General features: G+C 40.2%; 1 protein-coding gene across 2 annotated transcripts in view; it reads left to right on the forward strand.

Annotated features, from left to right (window-relative positions):
* Positions 1–19,783, forward strand: part of LOC102788275 (thyrotropin-releasing hormone-degrading ectoenzyme-like) — a 267,187-nt gene that overhangs the window by 227,427 nt on the left and 19,977 nt on the right. For both annotated transcript variants that reach the window (XM_006781006.2, XM_087830568.1), the window contains exons 14-16: positions 7,372–7,519; positions 7,619–7,722; positions 8,476–8,583. In XM_006781006.2, coding sequence (XP_006781069.2) covers positions 7,372–7,519; positions 7,619–7,722; positions 8,476–8,583 — 360 coding nt within the window. The remainder of the gene's footprint in view (positions 1–7,371; positions 7,520–7,618; positions 7,723–8,475; positions 8,584–19,783) is intronic.

Raw genomic sequence — 19,783 nt, forward strand, 5'->3', positions numbered from 1 at the left:
GTTTGTCGTCTTCTGTCAAACAGATGGAAATTTTGAACATCAACAGATGTGTTTCAGATTTGAGTAGGTGTTTTGTTTTGCCGCCGGGTATAGACTTCGATTTAGTTGGCCGTGTATACAGAGGTTTATTCTGTATAATGTGAGTTCAGTTGAGGCCCATGACTCTTTATACAGACGAGTTCAGGACAGAGCTTTACCAGCACACACACACTTCCACCAGCACATGGAGAAGTGCAGCTCTGCGGCTCTGGGATTAGCAACACTGCCTTGTACTAGATGGTTCTCCTCAATCCTGTATCCAGTGTGATGTTTTATGTTCTCCCCTGAATTCTTATCATCAGTTACTTCCCACATATAGCATGCTTGGTGTGTGTCTCCAACAGCTTTCCAGTAAACTTTGGTTTTGCTAAAACAACACCTTTTTTTTGAGTCTTAGAGAGAGGATCTGTTTTTCATTGAGTGGTGGTCGGTGAAAACCAACCACAACCATTTCCTCCAAACAAACTTTATTTTGCATACACAATCATACAGAGTACAATATGTAGCGGCATACTTGTGTCCGAGCTATGGACAGGTTGCACACATAGCCGCGCCATCCCAAGGCTTGGTTTTAGCATGGGGGGTCTAGTCAAGACCCTTACTGGATACCGGTTGGGAATCAAACTTGTGACTCCTACTCCAAAGATTTGTAGTCTTACCACTACACTATTCAGCCACAGTTCCTATCCAGTTATTCCTACAAGCACTCCAGGATCATACAGCTTTCTGAGAATTTCAGAGTTCACCTGCATTTCATTGAAATTAATTAAGTTCAGGTGCCAGAATTGTTTTATTATTGTGAAAAGTTGGATGATTTGAGCTCCATCATTTGTTTATAATTACTAAAATGAGCCATCTGAGCAGCTGGCATTTAGTCCAGTATCTCTTTGATGTTACTACTGCACTATTTTTGCTTTTTGGAATTCATGCAAAGTCTCCTCAGAGCTGCCGGTGTGTCCCCTGGTGCTACAGTGTGGCTGTGAATGGGTCAGGGTAGGAGCTGAATTGCCTCACACACACCTGGGTCCGTCCAGATTTCTGAATTCAAAGAAGTTGCGTACAGACAGTGTGCAAAGAATTTGAAAAATAAGCAAAGGCAGACGGGAACTCGGTGATGAACGAGCGATCAGCAGCCACGGCAAGGGCGGAGGCGGGGGGAGGCTGAGTGAGTCGTTTCTCATGGTGATGTTTTCAGCCTGAAGCTTTTTGAGCACTGTAACCAAAATCTACTCTGACACCAAGCCTATAACTCAATCTACCCCGGCTCCTTTTTTTCTTTCTGTATCTTCCCTTCCCTCTCTCAGCCATCTGTCCTCTGTCATGTTGAATGAGCAACATCCAGAGACGACTGCGCTGTCGTCTTCTGCTCAGGAGTGTGTGTGTGTGTGTGTGTGTGTTGAGTTGGGAGCTCAGCAGGAGGTTTCCATCTGTACCGAAAAAGAAACTACAGATCCATGAATATGCACACTGATAGCAGCGTACTCTTACTTCACCCTGGATCTGCAGTAGCACAACCACGCAACATTAAAAAGAAAAGAATTAGTTTGTTTTTTAACCCGATGAACTTTTTGTTTTGTTTTTTTAGTCCTCCCACAAAAAGTATTTTTCTATGCAACATTTATTTTTTAAGAGTTAAACTTTTTGAGGACAGGAAACACTTTGATACACATCCTGTTGGCAAAGTTTCTCTGAGATGCTATTAATCCTAAAAGAAGCCTTCTGCTATATGTGAAACATTAACTGTAGGTCTCACACATTCTTTTTTGAGGCTTAGTCATTTTCCAAACGTGCTTTCTGAGCTCAACATCTGCTTCACGGATTTTCTCGCTTCTTTATTTCAGGAGCAAAGACATCTAGAAGACACTAAGAGCATTACAGGAACTTTTTCCAACTTAAAGTGGGCTAAAGACATTTTTTCTTATGAATATGTAGAAAGTTATCATTAGCTCAAAACACAGGATTTGATTCTCGCTTCCTTAGTTTTACTTCGATAATACGCAATCAAATCATATACATCATATTGTCAGGGCTGCATGTGAGTGGATAAAAAACATCAAATGTATTTCATAAAATGTAGCCAAATCACACAACGAACACTTACAGGTGTGGACAGAAGTTTACATCCATCATGGGCATGAATGTCAGGGTAATTTTGGATTTTTAATGACTTCTTTGAACTGGTTTTCCAGGGTGGGATGATTGCAGAGCATACATTTTTAATGACTTTGAAAAACAACAACTGGGTGCACAAGTTTGAATTTATTTTCAATTTTTTTCTGATCCACATAGGGTCAGAAATGCACATACATACTCAGATACAGTATATACAGTAGATATACCCTCACTAATATTTGGTTAAATGTATGTTAGCAAGTGGCACCTCAAACAGATGTTTTTGTTAGCCATCAAGGAGGTTCTGGCATAATTCTGGCTGCGTATTTGGCCGTTCTTCCTGACAGCTTCTTGGTTCATCGGCATAGATCTGACTTTTAAGCATAGTCAAAAGCAGGGTTGAGGTCAGGACTTTGGGAAGGCCATTCCAGTAGCGCAATGTTAGCCTGCTGTATCCTTTCCAAAACCAGTTTTGTTGTGTATTTGTCCTGTTAGAACACCAAACTGTGTCCATCTACCTGTTAATTTTAGGTGAAGTTAAAGAATTTAGAGGCAATCCTCCAACTTCATTAATCTGTCTTGCTACCACCGCCATGCTGGACAATTAGTCCTGTGTTCTTAGCTTTGAAAGCCTCACGGTGCTCAGTCCATGGAGATGTAAAACACACTTCACTGTGAACAGTGACGCTGGTGTTCCAGCAGTTTCCAGTTCATGGCAGGCTTTGGCTGCACTTAGTAAAGGATTTAAGTGGGTGTATGTATATATTTGATGCTCCTGATGAGTGTATTCAGCCTTCTTCAGACCACAGCTGTATTTTATTTATTTATTTATTTGAAATGTGCATCACGTTTTGGAAATCAGAAGGGAAATTACTTACATCTTTTATACTGCCTGAAGGCTTTTCTCATTATCATTAAATGTCTGATTTAAATAAAGTTCTGTAACATTCCACTTTATATCCATACAGCTCATACATTTATGTGACATAACTAACATAATAACCAATCTAGTGCATCCCTGTGTTTGATCCACGGTATCTTCTTGTGGGCTGCCTCTGATTCATTTGGGACATTACTGGAAAGAAATGTGTAATCCATGCATATAGACCAAGAAAACGTATTCCTGCACATCATCTAAGGGAAATTCAGAATCATCCTCTTTAATTTGATAACATAGAAGGCACAGCTTGTGTTGAATCTGCTGCCTGTACTTCATATCCAGTGATGGTGAGGTGAGGTAAAAGAAGGCTGGGTATGTGCAGTTTATAGTACCTCTTCCACAGTTTGATTCCTAGCTCAGGGATTTATTTCTCCACCTTATCGTGGCATCAACTGATTATTTCGGGGAGTGTAGTGCTCGTACTGATCGAAATGAAAGCCAGAAATTATTAAACTGTGATAAACTCTTCAGGTCACAAACAAATCAGCTGCCAGGCCACTGATCACTTCTGAGTCACAAAAAAACCACTGAGATCTGTTTTATCGCACTGAAGGCAAAAAAAGAAACTGCCAGCTCTGCTCATTTAGCAGACTGAGAAATGCGTCTTATTTATGAAGATGTTATTTCAGCCTTTTTCTGAGAGCTGCTCACTGAATTGATTCTTTAATCTCAGAATTAATTTCAGTCGTGCTGATTCTTCTTCTGCTGCTCACACTTCAATTGACCAAAGCCTGAGTAATCCACCCAGCACTAACTACAAATAGGAGGCAGCACGACTGTATGAAGGTGTGTGTGTGCGTGCGTGTGTTTGTGTGTGTGTGTGTGCGTGTGTGCGTGCGTGTTTGTGTGTGTGTGTGTGTGTATCAGGCTAGTTTAGCAGTAATAAATGCCTCAGTGAGTGTACGCTTAAACAGTGATGGATGTTGCCTCTCTTATATGTGTGCACCAGTCCCTCGTTAGCTCTCCACTGAGCCTTGCTAATGGCTAATGGACAAACAATTAACTGGCCCTTAACGATGTTAACGAGTTAATGAGCTCGTTAAGACGACAACCCTGGGTGCAACAGAGAGAGAGCGAGGGAGACTGTAACTGAGAGCAAAAATTGAAAATCTATAATCGCTTCACTTCATTTCACAACTACACTAAAATTTAAAGCCCTGCTAGCATTTCCTAGAGATTCCAGTGTTCATTGCAGACACAATATAGACAGAAAAGAGAAGGTGCTGAAAGGTGACTGTTTGTCCTGATGAACAAAGAGTGGTCACGAGAGTCATGCAATCAAAACTGTAGAGTCCTTACAAAAGAGAGATTAACTAGGTAATCAAAGCTGAAGTCTGCTTACTGAGGTCCTTGTATTCAACTCTGGCAGTTTTATTGAGGATGTAAGCCACTGCATTAGGCCGCATCACCAGCAACATCTAATAATCCTATAACAATCTTGGTATTGTCGACCAGTCGTGTCCTCTAAAAGTAACTTACTTTTCACGCACTCCTCCTTAACACCCTTCACAGTTGCACATCCACTCTGTTCTTTCTTCACTTATCTTGCAGTAAAATTTTAGCTGTCACCTCATATTTACCAAACAGATTTAAGCATGCTCATAAGTGATGAGTTCAACCTGCATTCATTTTTATGACCAATAGAAGGACGCCCATGTTCAGTTCTAAAGAAGTTTTTCTAAAGAAAACAACCCTTTAGCTCAGTCTTCAGTCTTTGAACTATTTTTTTTTTTCTCTGATAGGTTTTATGGTCCAAAGTGCTTATGTAATATTTAAGCAAACAGGAAATCAAGCAGGACCTATCTTACCATGTGGTTGGTAAGTCTTCAAGCAATGGGCATCCAGTTATCTTCAGTTTTTAAGTCTTTTTGTGGTTTTGTGACACATTTCTCAGGTTGAGGGTTCACAAAGAAGGCCATGAGCCATCAGGGGATTTCATGGTAGCAACTTCCATCTTATATATACAGTCTGTAATGTTTTTCATTATCACTCTGCTCATCTAAATATAAAAAAAATCAGTAAAGGAAATGTTCCACTTGTGTAATATTTGGTTCTATCTTCAGTTGATTTCTTTGTTTTTAGTTTTGTGCAGTTTTCAGTGGAGTGTGCAGTTAAACTTTTGTGGGGCTAAGTTTGTTGACGCATGTAAGGAGACCTTTGTGTTATGAATAATTTATTAATTTACATAAGAATGAAATCTCTCTGCCAGATGTGCAAGGTTTACAGTGTTTGGCAGTAGAAAAAATACCTGACCTCATATTAAACTTCATATAAAAGCTGCTGAGGTAGATTTTTTTGACCCTTTTATTATTTTGACAGTTGTCGCTTTGATGATGGATCACATGCAGCATCAGTGACGTGTGACACGAACGAGTCTCAGAGCTGATGTGGACTGATAGCTGATGGATGATGTTTAGAAAACAATGACAAATAAACAAATAAGAAAACAGATAAATGTCCAGCTGGAATTGCCATGGTGACTGCAATCTCTCTCTGCCTTCATGTCGAGTCCCGTCAGTGTTTTTGCAGCGTGGTAAACAGGAAGTGTGTGCAGGCTGGATGGATTATGGTAATGTCCCAGAGGCCAGGTGCATGATGGGAATGGAGATGAATGTGTGGAGGCTGGTCGGGTTGGAAATGAGGCAGATTATGGAAATATGATGGTCTGGAATTCAGACTTTCCTTGGCAGCTCAGAGACTTAGCGAGTCTTATCTCAAACAGATTGACTTTCTGTGGAGTCTGCCCCTGTCATCTTGTCTGTCTGCCTCTGAAAAGCCTACCAAAAAAAAAAAAGCAGTATTTCAATAAAAGAACATTCACTTTCTTCACCTCCTCTTGTGTGTATGAGTCAGACACTGTGATTGACATCCTCTGTAAAGGTCACTGTTCGGCGTCAGGCTGGGCTCTCTCACTGAACATCAATAATCAGAATCAAAAACAAAAAAAACCCCTAACAATACTTCTGAGTTCACTTTGTGTCCTCCACCACCCTGCCTCATTAATATTCATGAGCTGTGGGCGTGAGCGCAGGTCAGTGCAGGAAACAGGTGAGGTGCCCACCCCTCACCAAAAAGCATCATGAATGTTAATAAATGCACAAAAGAAGCTCGTTAATATTGATGAGGCAGTGGATGTAACCGGGGCTGCTAAATAGCTCAGGTTAGAGGCCATGTTTTTGTTAATGTGTTCCTAAAGTGGTGCTTTTTAGGTTGAGGGTTAAACAATGAGGGTTAAAGATCAAATCTTCATTAAATCTATCTTTACATTAGCTCAAGGGTCCTCTGTGTGTCCTGAAAATCTACAGAAATACTGATATCAAAGATTCCGTACGGAATGGCAAGTGTGTCCAAAAACAACAAATAATTCATGTCTTAATTTAGTTCCTGGAAATATTCATGATGTGTCCCTGTTAGGGGAAAAGACACAAAAAAAGACCTCAAAAATATGAATAACCAGAGAGAGGATTTGTGTTGGCTGTTGCTCTGAGATATTAAAATCTCCAAAAATGACCATAAAAAATTCCTCCAAAGAATGACAAAACGTTCTTACCAGACTTTAAAAAGATCTCAACTGTTGTGCGAACATAGTCTCCCTCGTAGTTGCTAATGAAGACTAGCTTTTCTTTACTTTTTCCTTAATCATAAATAGACCTGGATTAGTAGAATGCAGTAGAAAATACAGCAGAGCTGCTGTTAGAGCTGTTAGCTGGTTTTAGTTCAACTTTCTTCAAAGTGGATCAAACATAATAAACTCACTCAACATGAAAATTTAATCAAACTGTTTGACAGAAGAAAAGTGTTATTTTTAAGACACTCAAGTCTAACATTAGCTGATGTAACTTGTAACCAGCTGCTGCTGTTGTTTCGCCAGCTCGTTGTCAGTTTTCTGGAGACGGGAGGATCCCATGTCTAATCTCTTGGCAATAATTAATTGTGACAGTGTTGTGAATAAGTAAGCATGTTTATGCACATTTTCATGTGTTAGAGATCTGACTTCATTTCAAGAGTTGTCTGTTTTCTTTGTGCTTTCACTTCTGTGATGAAGGCAGCTCTTCTTAGATGATAAAGCACGGTCTAGACACAAGTTAAAATTTTTAAAGTTTATTTTATTTTCAATGAACTTAAAAAAATGACTGACTGTACCTTTAAAGTCTTTAATGTCTTTTCCATTTGTTTCATGTTTTGAGAATTTTAAGAATAACTGTCTCCTCTTTACCAAGATGTTTTTGCCTTAACACTTTTCCCACTACTCCCTTTTTATCCACATCATCTCTCCTCAGGGCGGGGTACCTTCCACAGGGTGTTCCTTTGCAGCTGATTGGCTATCTGCCAGAGGAGATGTCCTTCCTTCCATGGCACGCTGCCAGCCGAGCGCTCTACCAGCTGGACAAACTGCTGGACCGCACAGACGAATACAGGCTGTTCAGTGTAAACAACCAATCAGTCACAATCTTAATCGATCAATTAACCACTAACTGCTTCTTGTTAGCAGAATAAACAGTCTCTTATCATTGTGTGTGCTAACAGGACTACGTGCTGAAGCAGGTTGCATCGCGGTACCATCAGATGGGTTGGCCAACGAATGGCCCCGGCACAGAGGGCAACGTCCTGCAAGCATCCTACCAGACTGAGTATGCAGCACACAGACATTCCTGTTGGTGTTATTGCACTAACAACACTCAGTCAGTCAGTGGACGGCAGTGCCCCTTTAACAACATTTGTTCTTTGACTGAGAAACACCGTCGCATCATTGAAACAGAAAACAAAACGTAGTTCAGCATTCTAGCAGCCTGCTTATTCTCTTTCCTGTCACATCGTTGAGCAGAATTATTCATGTCAGATTCTTGGGTTACTTAACTCAAACTAATGAATCAGAAGTCAGCCGTATCTATGTCCAGTGTGGACAGAGGCGAAAGTCGTGGTTTAGCTTAGCTTGATGTTTGTTAGCTAGACTGCAAATCATTAATGGTTAAACGTGTTGATTTTAGGGGGATTTTTTTTGCTGACAATGGAGTTCAGACAAAGTAATATCTACCTTCTATGACTCAAACCTGGAAATCTCAGACCATAAATTTAACATAAAGAACCACCAGTCACCCTCCACAAAGTTATTAAGCACAGAGTGCTGTGACCTTTAAAAAATCAGCTACTGCTAGCTAGCAAGTATTATGCTGCCATCTAGAATCTCATGGTATGCACTCCAAATAGAAAATGCAAGAATGCAATTTGAGACATGATAAAAGTTTAAGTGTTAGGCTAAACCAGTCTGAAAATTTTCTGGAATAATCTCTGTGCTACATCTGAGTGATGTTCTGTGTCCAGACAAGAACCTATTGTCCATAAGATGTTTCTTTGAGCATTTTTTCTTCTCTATGTCTATTCAGGGAGTTGCAGAGAGAGCTTATCATGTTAGCTTGTAGCTTTGGAAACAAACAGTGTCACCGTCAAGCCGTTGCCTACATCTCTGACTGGATCTCCAGCAACAAAAACAGGTACAAATACACTCGCAGACTGTTTCATTTAACACTTGTGTCAAACTTGGTGCTACATGTGAGACTGGAAGCCATCTATGGATAAAATAGGTGTGTAAAGGACTCATTTTAGGTGGAAGGTGATTATTCAAAAAGCCACCAGTAGTCACGTGTTTGCCTCAAACGATGCAACATGTAGAGATGTCTCAAACTAATGTCAAAAATTTAACTGAGCAAAAAATTTGCATCATCCCAAATGTACAGTGATGGAGACTCTGCAGAGAATGCGACTTCTGGTGACATCAGTCTGAAACCAAGTGGAACAAAAATTCATCTGTTGGCAGCTAACATCTGTTCATTAGTTTCAATCACTGTTTGGGGGGACAAAAGACAAACTTTCCTTCTGTTAAATCTGAACAAAGGACCACTTTTTGAATGAACACATTCAGTGTTTTTAATATTTTCAAAGAGTTACCCAAACCTTTTCATCAGTAAAGATTAAGTTTGATGACCTCCCCAGTACCGTTAATGACCTCTCTTGTCTTTTATTGATCCATTTGCTTCTATGCTTTCTTTTTCTCTGTCATTCCTTTTGGCTCCAGCTCTCTCCAGTCACATGCTGCTGGCTCCTGCGTTCCCTCTGTGTCCTTAACAAGATCTGCAAAATTAAATTTCAAACTGCAAATTAAATAGAAACAGATGCTGGAGCTCTGCACAGGACAGCAGGGAGCTGATGATAATAGGAGTCGTAAAAAAAGCAAAACAAAAAACAAAAAGCACAAAATGAAACCATTTCTACTCCATCCAGTTGAAAATGTGATTGGATCTAAACAATAGATGAATCCTTGCTAATCTCTGACATGTGCATTTTTCTAAATAATAATCACGACATGCCGCAAAATATTTCTGGACTTACAGCATGCCCTTTCCATTATCTGTGTTTCTCAGTTCTAGCCTTGTCTTTTAAAGTTCGGTTGTTTACAGTGAACCAAATGGCACCCATTTTCTCTCCTCACTACAACACCACTGTGGCATTTTCTCACATTTTGGAAGCAGTCTGGAAATGCTTCATTCTCTTAGGTAGAAAAGTGCCAGATAAATCTACATTTATGCAGGATTAATCCCTCCAGGGGTGACTTTTTAATATTTCATGCTCTATTCACTGGTTTTTAATCCCATATGGAGATCACATGTATGTGATCTTCCTCCCCATGCCCGGGTATTAATTAAAAACCTGTTTTGAATCAAAATGCTGCAATAATTGCCAGGAGAGAGAGCTCATCTGACCTCATTTCATAGGTACACGAACCTCTTACTGTCTACCAGGTCGCCAAAGAACCACTGAGAGGTAGGGTTGGGACTGGGTTGCATTTTAGCCACGTGCTAATGAAAGATCCTTTCAAAGACGAGAAGATGGTACTTTTAAAATCAGTTCTCCTATGCAATAGTCACAGTAGGGAAAACAGTCGCTGGCTGAAGCACAACGAGACTATGAAATAGCTGCCTTGAAAACAGGGACCAGGTCAGCAGCACTCACCAGCTGCAATGTTCAAAATGACTTTGGTGCATCAAGAGGATAAAAAGGCAATACGTCAGAATCACCTCCTGTCAGTGTGTCATTCAAAGGTGTCAACTTACCAATTGCATGCAGTTTGTTTGTCATAGAATATGACACATTAAAATTGCACATTTGTTGTCTTCTAATGCAACTCTGTTGCTGTTTACATACATAGAAATGCATATCAAAAATTAACATTAACAAAAATTAACAAAATTAACAACCCCAACTGTTCACAGTAAGAATCCACATTGAGCCAGTCAGATTTGAACACGTTGAGCCTACAGTTTTAAATCAGATACCCAGAATTTGCAAAACTCCATTCTCTAAGAGTAACTGTAGTCAGTCCGAGTCTGAATGCCAATGTTTGGAGATAGGTTGCCTCCCACTAGGTGACCTGACTGAGCTGTGGTCCAAAGTGGTTGCTCAGAGGTAGAGGGTGTTGGAAGCTAAACCAACCAGTTGGTTGACGCAATTGCTTGCAATCATTCACCAAAAAACCAAAAGATTCAGGCCCATAACCAGGTTTCCATTTCACTTTTACTCTCATATGAGTGGATCATTGAATGCATTAACATTTGATCATGCCAAACATACACCAAAGAGTAGTTCTGAATCCAACCCTGAAGTTTGAGCCTACATACAGAGAAAGAAGTTTCTTTCTTTTCTAACTGACAGTTATCAACTTACTTGCACTTACAACACGAAGCTGAACACGTTCCTACTGATCTGCAAAAAAACACGTGAAGCTAAACTTTGTTTGTTGCTTGTTCATTTTAATTCAATTCAATTCAATTCAATTCAATTTTATTTATATAGCGCCAAATCACAACAAATGTCGCCTCAAGGCGCTTCATAGATACAGAGAAAAGCCCAACAATCATATGACCCCCTATGAGCAAGCACTTTGGCGACAGTGGGAAGGAAAAACTCCCTTTTAACAGGAAGAAACCTCCGGCAGAACCAGGCTCAGGGAGGGGCGGCCATCTGCTGCGACCGGTTGGGGTGAGAGAAGGAAGACAGGATAAAGACATGCTGTGGAAGAGAGACAGAGATTAATAACAGATACGATTCAATACAGAGAGGTCTGTTAATACATAGTGAGTGAGAAAGGTGACTGGAAAGGAAAAACTCAATGCATCATGGGAATCCCCCGGCAGCCTACATCTATTGCAGCATAACTAAGGGAGGATTCAGGGTCACCTGGTCCAGCCCTAACTATATGCTTTAGCAAAAAGGAAAGTTTTAAGCCTAATCTTAAAAGTAGAGATAGTGTCTGTCTCCCGAATCCAAACTGGAAGCTGGTTCCACAGAAGAGGGGCCTGAAAACTGAAGGCTCTGCCTCCCATTCTACTTTTAAATACTCTAGGAACAACAAGTAGGCCTGCAGAGCGAGAGCGAAGTGCTCTAATAGGGTGATATGGTACTACAAGGTCATTAAGATAAGATGGGGCCTGATTATTTAAGACCTTGTATGTGAGGAGCAGGATTTTGAATTCAATTCTGGATTTAACAGGAAGCCAATGAAGGGAAGCCAAAACAGGAGAAATATGCTCTCTCTTTCTAGTCCCTGTCAGTACTCTTGCTGCAGCATTTTGGATTAACTGAAGGCTTTTCAGTGAGTTTTTTGGACATCCTGATAATAATGAATTGCAGTAGTCCAGCCTGGAAGTAATAAATGCATGAACTAGTTTTTCAGCGTCACTCTGAGACAGGATATTTCTAATTTTAGAGATGTTGCGCAAATGGAAGAACGCAGTCTTACATATTTGTTTAATATGTGCGTTGAAGGACATATCCTGGTCAAAAATGACTCCAAGGTTCCTCACAGTGTTACTGGAGGCCAAGGTAATGCCATCCAGAGTAAGAATCTGGTTAGATACCAAATTTCTAAGCTTTTCAGCGCCGAGTACAATGACCTCAGTTTTATCTGAGTTGAGAAGCAGAAAGTTAGTGGCCATCCAAGTCTTTATGTCTTTAAGACATTCCTGCAGTTTAACTAATTGGTGTGTGTTATCTGGCTTCATGGACAGATAGAGCTGGGTGTCATCTGCATAGCAGTGAAAATGTATGCTATGTCTTCTAATGATGCTGCCTAGGGGAAGCATGTATAATGTAAACAGAATTGGTCCTAGCACTGAACCCTGTGGAACTCCATAATTAACCTCAGTGTGTGAAGAGGACTCTCCATTTACATGCACAAATTGGAGTCTATTAGATAGATATGATACAAACCACTGCAGTGCAATACCTGTAATACCTACAGCATGTTCTAATCGCTCTAATAGAATATTATGGTCAACAGTATCGAATGCTGCACTAAGGTCAAGAAGGACAAGCACAGAGATGAGTCCACTGTCAGAGGCCATAAGAAGATCATTTGTAACCTTCACTAAAGCTGTTTCTGTGCTGTGATGAGCTCTGAAACCTGACTGAAACTCTTCAAATAAACCATTCCTCTGCAGATGATCTGTTAGCTGTTTGACAACTACTCTTTCAAGGATTTTTGATATGAAAGGAAGGTTGGAGATTGGCCTATAATTAGCTAAGACTGCTGGGTCTAGAGATGGCTTTTTGAGTAAAGGTTTAACTGCAGCCACCTTGAAGGCCTGTGGTACATAGCCGATTATTAGAGATAGGTTGATCATATATAAGATCGAAGAATTAATCAATGGCAGGACTTCTTTGAGCAGTTTTGTAGGAATGGGGTCTAAAAGACACGTTGATGGTTTGGAGGAAGTAATTATTGACGTTAACTCAGAAAGATCGATTGGAAAAAAAGAGTCTAACTTAACATCAATGGAACTACAAGTAGCTGTAGATAATATTACATCTGTGGGATGATTATTGGTAATTTTTTCTCTAATGATAAAAATTTTATTTGTGAAGAAGTTCATGAAGTCATCACTAGTTAACGTTAAAGGGATGGTTGGCTCAAAAGAGCTCTGGCTTTTTGTCAGCCTGGCTACAGTGCTGAAGAGAAACCTGGGGTTGTTCTTATTTTCTTCAATCAGTGACGAATAGTAAGCTGTTCTGGCTTTGCGGAGGGCTTTCTTATAAAGCAACAAACTATTTCTCCAGGCTAAATGATGATCCTCTAAATTTGTGACACGCCATTTCCTCTCCAGATTACGAGTCGTCTGCTTGAGGGTACGTGTTTGAGAATTATACCACGGGGTCATGTACTTCTGATTAGAGACCTTAGTTTTCACTGGAGCTACAGTATCCAGAGTCGTACGTAGTGAGGAGGTGAAATTATTAACAAGATAATCGACCTCTGTTGGGGTAGCGTTCAGATAGCTGCTCTGCTCTGTGTTGGTACAGGGCATTGACGATGATAACAGTGGCTGGATTATATTCTTAAACTTAGTTACAGCGCTTTCAGAAAGACATCTACTTTGATAAAGTCCACTCTCCACTGCTGCGTAATCAATTATTGTAAATGTAAATTTTATCAAGAAATGATCAGACAGGAGAGGGTTTTCAGGAAACACTGTTAAATGTTCAGTTTCTATGCCATATGTTAAAACCAGATCTAGAGTGTGATTAAAGTGGTGGGTGGGTTCTTTTACATTTTGAGAGAAACCAATTGAGTCTAACAACAGATTAAATGCCATGTTGAGGCTGTCATTTTTAGCATCTACATGGATGTTAAAATCACCCACAATAATTATTTTATCTGAGCTCAGAACTAAATCAGATATAAAGTCTGAGAAATCAGACAGAAACTCTGTGTAAGGCCCAGGTGGACGATAGATGATAACAAGTAAGACTGGTTTCTGAGTTTCACAGCTGGGGTGGATAATGTTAAGCATCAGGCTTTCAAATGAATTAAAAGTCTGTCTTGGTCTTTCATTAATTAATAGACTGGTGTGAAAAATTGCTGCCACACCGCCCCCTCGACCTGTGCTTCGAGATTTCTGGTAGTTAGAATGACTCGGGGGTGTTGATTCATTTAAGCTAACATAATCATCCTGCTGCAACCAGGTTTCTGTAAGGCAGAGTAAATCAATTTGTTGATCATTTATTAAGTCATGTACTAACAGAGACTTGGAAGAGAGAGACCTAATATTTAATAATCCACATTTCACTGTTTTACTCTTTGGTTCAGATGTGGATACTGTATTGTTCTTTCTTTGTAAATGTTTAAGTTGTTTGTTGCTGGTTTTTAGTTTGTTTTTTGTCTTTTTGGAAGCAGACACAGTCTCTATGGAGATGGGTTTTTGGGGGGGTAGCAGGAGGAGAGAAGCTGCAGAGAGGCGTGTAAGACTGCAACTCTGCTTCCTGGTCCCAACTCTGGATAGTCATGTTTTGAGGGGTTTAATAAATTTGTCCATATTTCTAGAAATGAGAGCTGCTCCATCCAAAGTGGGATGGATGCCATCTCTCCTAACAAGACCAGGTTTCCTCCAGAAGGTTTGCCAATTATCTATGAAGCCCACATCGTTTCTGGGACACCACTCAGACAGCCAGCAATTTAAGGAGAACATGCGGCTAAACATGTCACTCCTGGTCTGATTGGGGAGGGGACCAGAGAAAACTACAGAGTCCGACATTGTTTTGGCAAAGTTGCACACCGATTCAATATTGATTTTAGTGACCTCCGATTGGCGTAACCGGGTGTCATTACTGCCGACGTGAATTATGATGAGCATTTTAAAGCTGCTGTCCCACAGAAATGTGCCTTCATATAAATGAACACCTCCATTTCATTCATATATAGTTTTTTTTGTTGTTGTTGTTGTTTTTTATTCGAAATAACCTGTTGTGATGTGACTCAGACAAAAAAAATAAAAAGCTGCTAATATTTTAGTGCCTACATCCCTCTGGAATATTAATCATGTCCTGCGGAGGTTACTTTGTAAATTAACCATCTGAATGGCTCAAAAATGATCTGCTTTTAAATGAATCTTATGCTGTTATGCGTCTGCAGCCATCGATGGATTATGTGGTTGAGGTTTCAGGGGCGACAATAGACTGCTAGGCCCCCATTAACCCCTGTTACTTCCCTTTCTTGCTTTGTAATTATTATTCTTCTGCCAATTATTTTAGGAATATGCAAACAAAGAATCTGAAACTGAGCTAAAATTGTGCTGCAGAGTTTCAGCCTTTGTGTCCAATACGTTGCTTCAGACTGAGATTCAGATTCTTCCTGATGGATTTTCATGAAATATGGTTCAGACATTTACGGTTCTGGGGTTTAATGTGAGGTTGACATTTGCTGTTACGGGTCAAATATCTCGACTACAGTTAAATGGATTCCCATGACATTTGCACATTTATGTCTCCATTAAGAGGAATTGTCATAACTTCATCATCTGGCCTTTAATCTAGCGCCAGTACAACGTGGCCGCCAAGCAGTTTGACACATTGATTAATGATTGGAGTCTGGTTAAATGAAAAAAGGAGCATAAATACACATCTGTAACAACATGCAACCACAGTTCTCTGCATTAAAATAATGCACTGTCCATATGCCTCCTCCAGCTGCATTCTTATACAATGTTCCCTGAGAACCAGTAACCATAACTGGACAAAATGGAGTCAGGTTTGGTGTGCCTGACTCTAAATCCCTCCCCAACAAGTCAAATATTAATTGTGAAAGTGCCAAAAACAGTTGTTATGTTAAGGGCATGTTTTAAAAGCAATCAATGCCCATTTGATCCCATTATAATTCCAAACACTTAAAAAACACACACACTTTATGGAGACAGTTTGCTAATCGAGCTAACTAGCTGATAATTTAGCGATCAATCCTCTTATCTAACTGTGGTAACCTCTATATCCAAAAGGTGACATGTGACTAATTTTGATTGTTTAGTCTAAATGTGAGGGTGGCTATGTCCATATTTTATACCCAACAGTCTACAGTCTGCTGTAAATATGAATGACTGGGGAATTTATCCTTCATGACTATAGTGGAAAAAGAATAATCATAAGCGATAATAAGCTAGCTGTAATGAGAGCTTCACTTGGCTCAGTCTGATTAAAGAATATTCTACCCATGGAACTTCTGATGGTCATCTGTCTGCAGGTCAACAATGGCAGCACCACAGTCCTGTTTTTAATTATCAGACTGAGGTCATGTGTCTTTATTGGGTACTTTAAAATGTTTAATTTAAAATCAGACTGACAGGGTAGTTTTCTAATTTCTATATGATATTTAGACTGGAACGTCAGACATACAGACACATGGGCAGACATACAGAGCAGATGGTGAAGAGCCATGTTTACCATCGGAGTAGGCGTTTGATCCGGGGGAAAAATATTTCAGAAGAAAGATGGAGCTTTAGGACATAAAACATCCTGTGCAAACTGTTAAAACACATCCACATACAAAGGGAGCTCGTTAATGGGAGCTAAGCCATCTGGGTGGTTGATTATATGGAGAAAATGCAACATTAGGAAGTTATTTTCATTGTGCAGGTGGCAAAATAGATGTAGTAGCAGGAGGACAGCACAGAGTATTACTTAATGTTTTACATGATTAATAACCTGGTAGTGTTATCTGGGTAAACACACTCGATGTCATAAATACACTCGAGTGCGCAGTGTTTGGCAGCTGTCGCCTAAGAAGGACTTTAATGCTACAGTCAGCAGTAATGTGGAAGTTAGCCAACCTGTGTGTGTGTCTGTGTGTGTGTGCATGTGCTGGAGCTTGCTCTTAAGTGGAGCATCTCTAAAATGATTTCCCAGGTCGCTGAATGATGTAATTGTCCCTGCATCACTCACTCTGTGCTCACACTGAATGCACGCACACGCACACAGTGTTATAGTCCACAATATTATTTTGCTGCCAGTTGAGCTCACTGTATTGAGATGAAAGTTTGGTTTGCTGACAATTTAGGTCAGGTACACGCACATCTACACACACACACACACGCGCGCACAGATACTTTATAGTGTGAAAGAAATGTTCACCTTTTTGGCTTTACTTTAGATGATTCAGGCCAGTAACCAGCTGGAACACGAGGTCTGTGTGTGTGTTGGTGTTTAACCCTGTGAGGTCTCAGACATGGTGGGTAAAGTGTATCATAATCTCTGAAGGTGACTGGTCACACTCCTTATTTGTATCCTCGGATGCTGTTAGAGTAGCTTTGCATGATTTTCACATCAAAATGAGCTTTATTTTATACCTGACCTTGGTGCAGCCCCTTAGTGCTTGTTCTGTAACATGTCTACCTTTCAAGGATGCTTCTTTCTGATTGGCTGATCCTTGTGAACAAGAGTCTGCACTGACAAGCAGGGTTTCCTCTTATCCAAGTATCTTCAGGGTTAACCCAGAATTTTCTGTACCGTGAAGGTGGTTCACTTCAACATGTTGGCTTATACTGTAGACCAAACCTCCATCACCACCTTTAACCTATCAAATCTCCAGAAAATAACCTCATTAATCCTGAATCCTTCTGTGTATGCTTAGTAGTGTCGAAAGTTTGTCATTGGTGTTTAGAGTCTTCTCGATGAGCATCGGTAATGTAAGACAAAACTGTATTCATTTTTCCCCCACTGGCTGCAGACATTTTTTTAAATGTATTAGTAACAGTATGTGATCCATATCAGGGCACTTGTTTTATTTTATATCACATTTTACTACATTTCACACGTAGCCTAGTCCAAGGCTGCATTTGAATTCTGTTTGATGTTTATTCTTCAGCACCGAGGCTGTGGATGAGCAGATAAATCTAAAACCGTTTTCACGTAGATAATATTAATAATGTATACTTTATTGATCGCCGTGGGGAAATTACTCTCTCTACATTTGACCCATTCACTCAGTGAAGCAGTGGGCAGCCACTAAGCAGGCGCACTGGGGAGCAGTGTGTAGGGACGGTACCTTGCTCAGGGGTACCACAGGGTAGCCATTCAGTGGATTTGAACCCCCGACCTTCCGATCATGGGGCAACCCAAGGGCGTAGATTTGGTTTTGGCATTGGTGGGGACGGATGAGTCAACCACCGAACCCTGCCCTGTTTCTTTTTTTTTTCCTTTTCCTTTTGCCTTGCATAGCCTGTAAAGTTATTATGATGGACAGATTTTATGAGTGAACTTGACTTTAAGTGACTTACAGGTTTCTTTGAAAAACACTTTCTTATATTCAGGTTCTTTTTGCTGCCATCCTCCTCTCCTCCTCGCAGTGCAGGATTGCCGCTGCTAAAACTAAACAGAGCTCCCTGAAAGGCTCAGCCAATCACATTGGCCATATTTGTCACATGATATAGGACTCCAGTAGAGAACGTAATTCAACTCTTTCTGCACCGCTAGGTGAATGAGACATTGACAGATCGCTTTTTTTTTTTATTTCTATCAGTTTTGTTTTTCTTTACTCAGAGAGATCAAATTATTGGTGGGGACAATTCAATAATCACTGAATATTGGTGGGGACATGTCCCTTCCGTCCATGCCAAATCTACGCCCTTGGGGCAACCACTCTACACACTGAGCTATCCCTGCCCTGTAAACGTCTTGTACTGTAATCAGATAGAGAAACCCTCAGATTATCTTAGGGAGTTTCATGTAACCACGTATCCTGATTGCCGATGTTAGGGTGAGTAGATTTAGACACCAGAAAGATACCCGGATATGTTGAACTTAATTTGTGGTGCAGCACCCAGGTTGGCGTGCATGAGATCACTGCAGTTGTGCCTAAAATTCTTCACTTATTCACGACTCTGTGAAACTACATATAGCTCATCTGCATTATGGGGAAAAATCCAAACACCTGCCAGATAATTTTCTCTGTGCTTTTAACTGACATGCATTTTTCTCATGAGTATCTGTTATTATATTTAGCTTTTTTTTTTAAAAAAACTTACATTAAAAGTGATGATGGCATCCAATACATTTTCCTAGGTCCCATCTAGGACGTTGAGACACAACATGAAATGGCATCCTAGTCTCAACCTGCCACAAAAACAACTTTTCAATTAAAAATAGATGTTGTATTTATTATTCAGCAGATTTGCAAACACAGGAGTGTGAATTAGTGTCGAGGTGAGCTAAGGACAAAATAACTAACTAGCAAACAAAGTTGTGTGCAGATACAGCCTGAGATAATCTACTAAACACAGCTCCAACATAAGCAGGTCACGGCTGTTCACTCCTTCAGATCAAACTTCACAGGTTACAACAAACACTGGAGTGACAGGCTGGGAGATGGGGAAGTGAATGATCCTCTGCAGGTGGCAGCCATCTTGGCTCCTTATGTAGGATGTAGTCGTCAGGCTGTAGATTAATTAGAACCACTTAGCACTCACACTCTAGGACTATGTATACTCTTTCACAAAAGAAGGAATCGCCATTCACACAAAATATGAAGTTACATTTTCATTTGGCGTTGTGAGCTACTTCAAGTAAACCATGTAAGGGACATTAATAGATTTGGACATTGTGGGTGAATTAAAATAGTAAAACAAAGAAGAGTGGGCTAAAAGTCCTCCACAGCAACATGAAAGACTCGTCCCTGGTAAATAAGTCAATAAATCAAGCAGACCAAAAGACTGATATCTTCCTGTCACGCTAATATTTTACCGTCACTTAAAGTTGTGATATAATATTAGTTCTCAAACCAGTGGAATCTTCAGCCTCTAAGCAGTTCTTCTCTGGGGGATTCTTTCCAGTCACAGTGTAATTGTCTTTCTCTGTGTGAAGTGAAGTGATCAGGCA

This window comes from Neolamprologus brichardi, chromosome 17 (assembly GCF_056152115.1).
Source record: "Neolamprologus brichardi isolate AB-2024 chromosome 17, ASM5615211v1, whole genome shotgun sequence".
Taxonomy (NCBI): Eukaryota; Metazoa; Chordata; class Actinopteri; order Cichliformes; family Cichlidae; genus Neolamprologus; species Neolamprologus brichardi.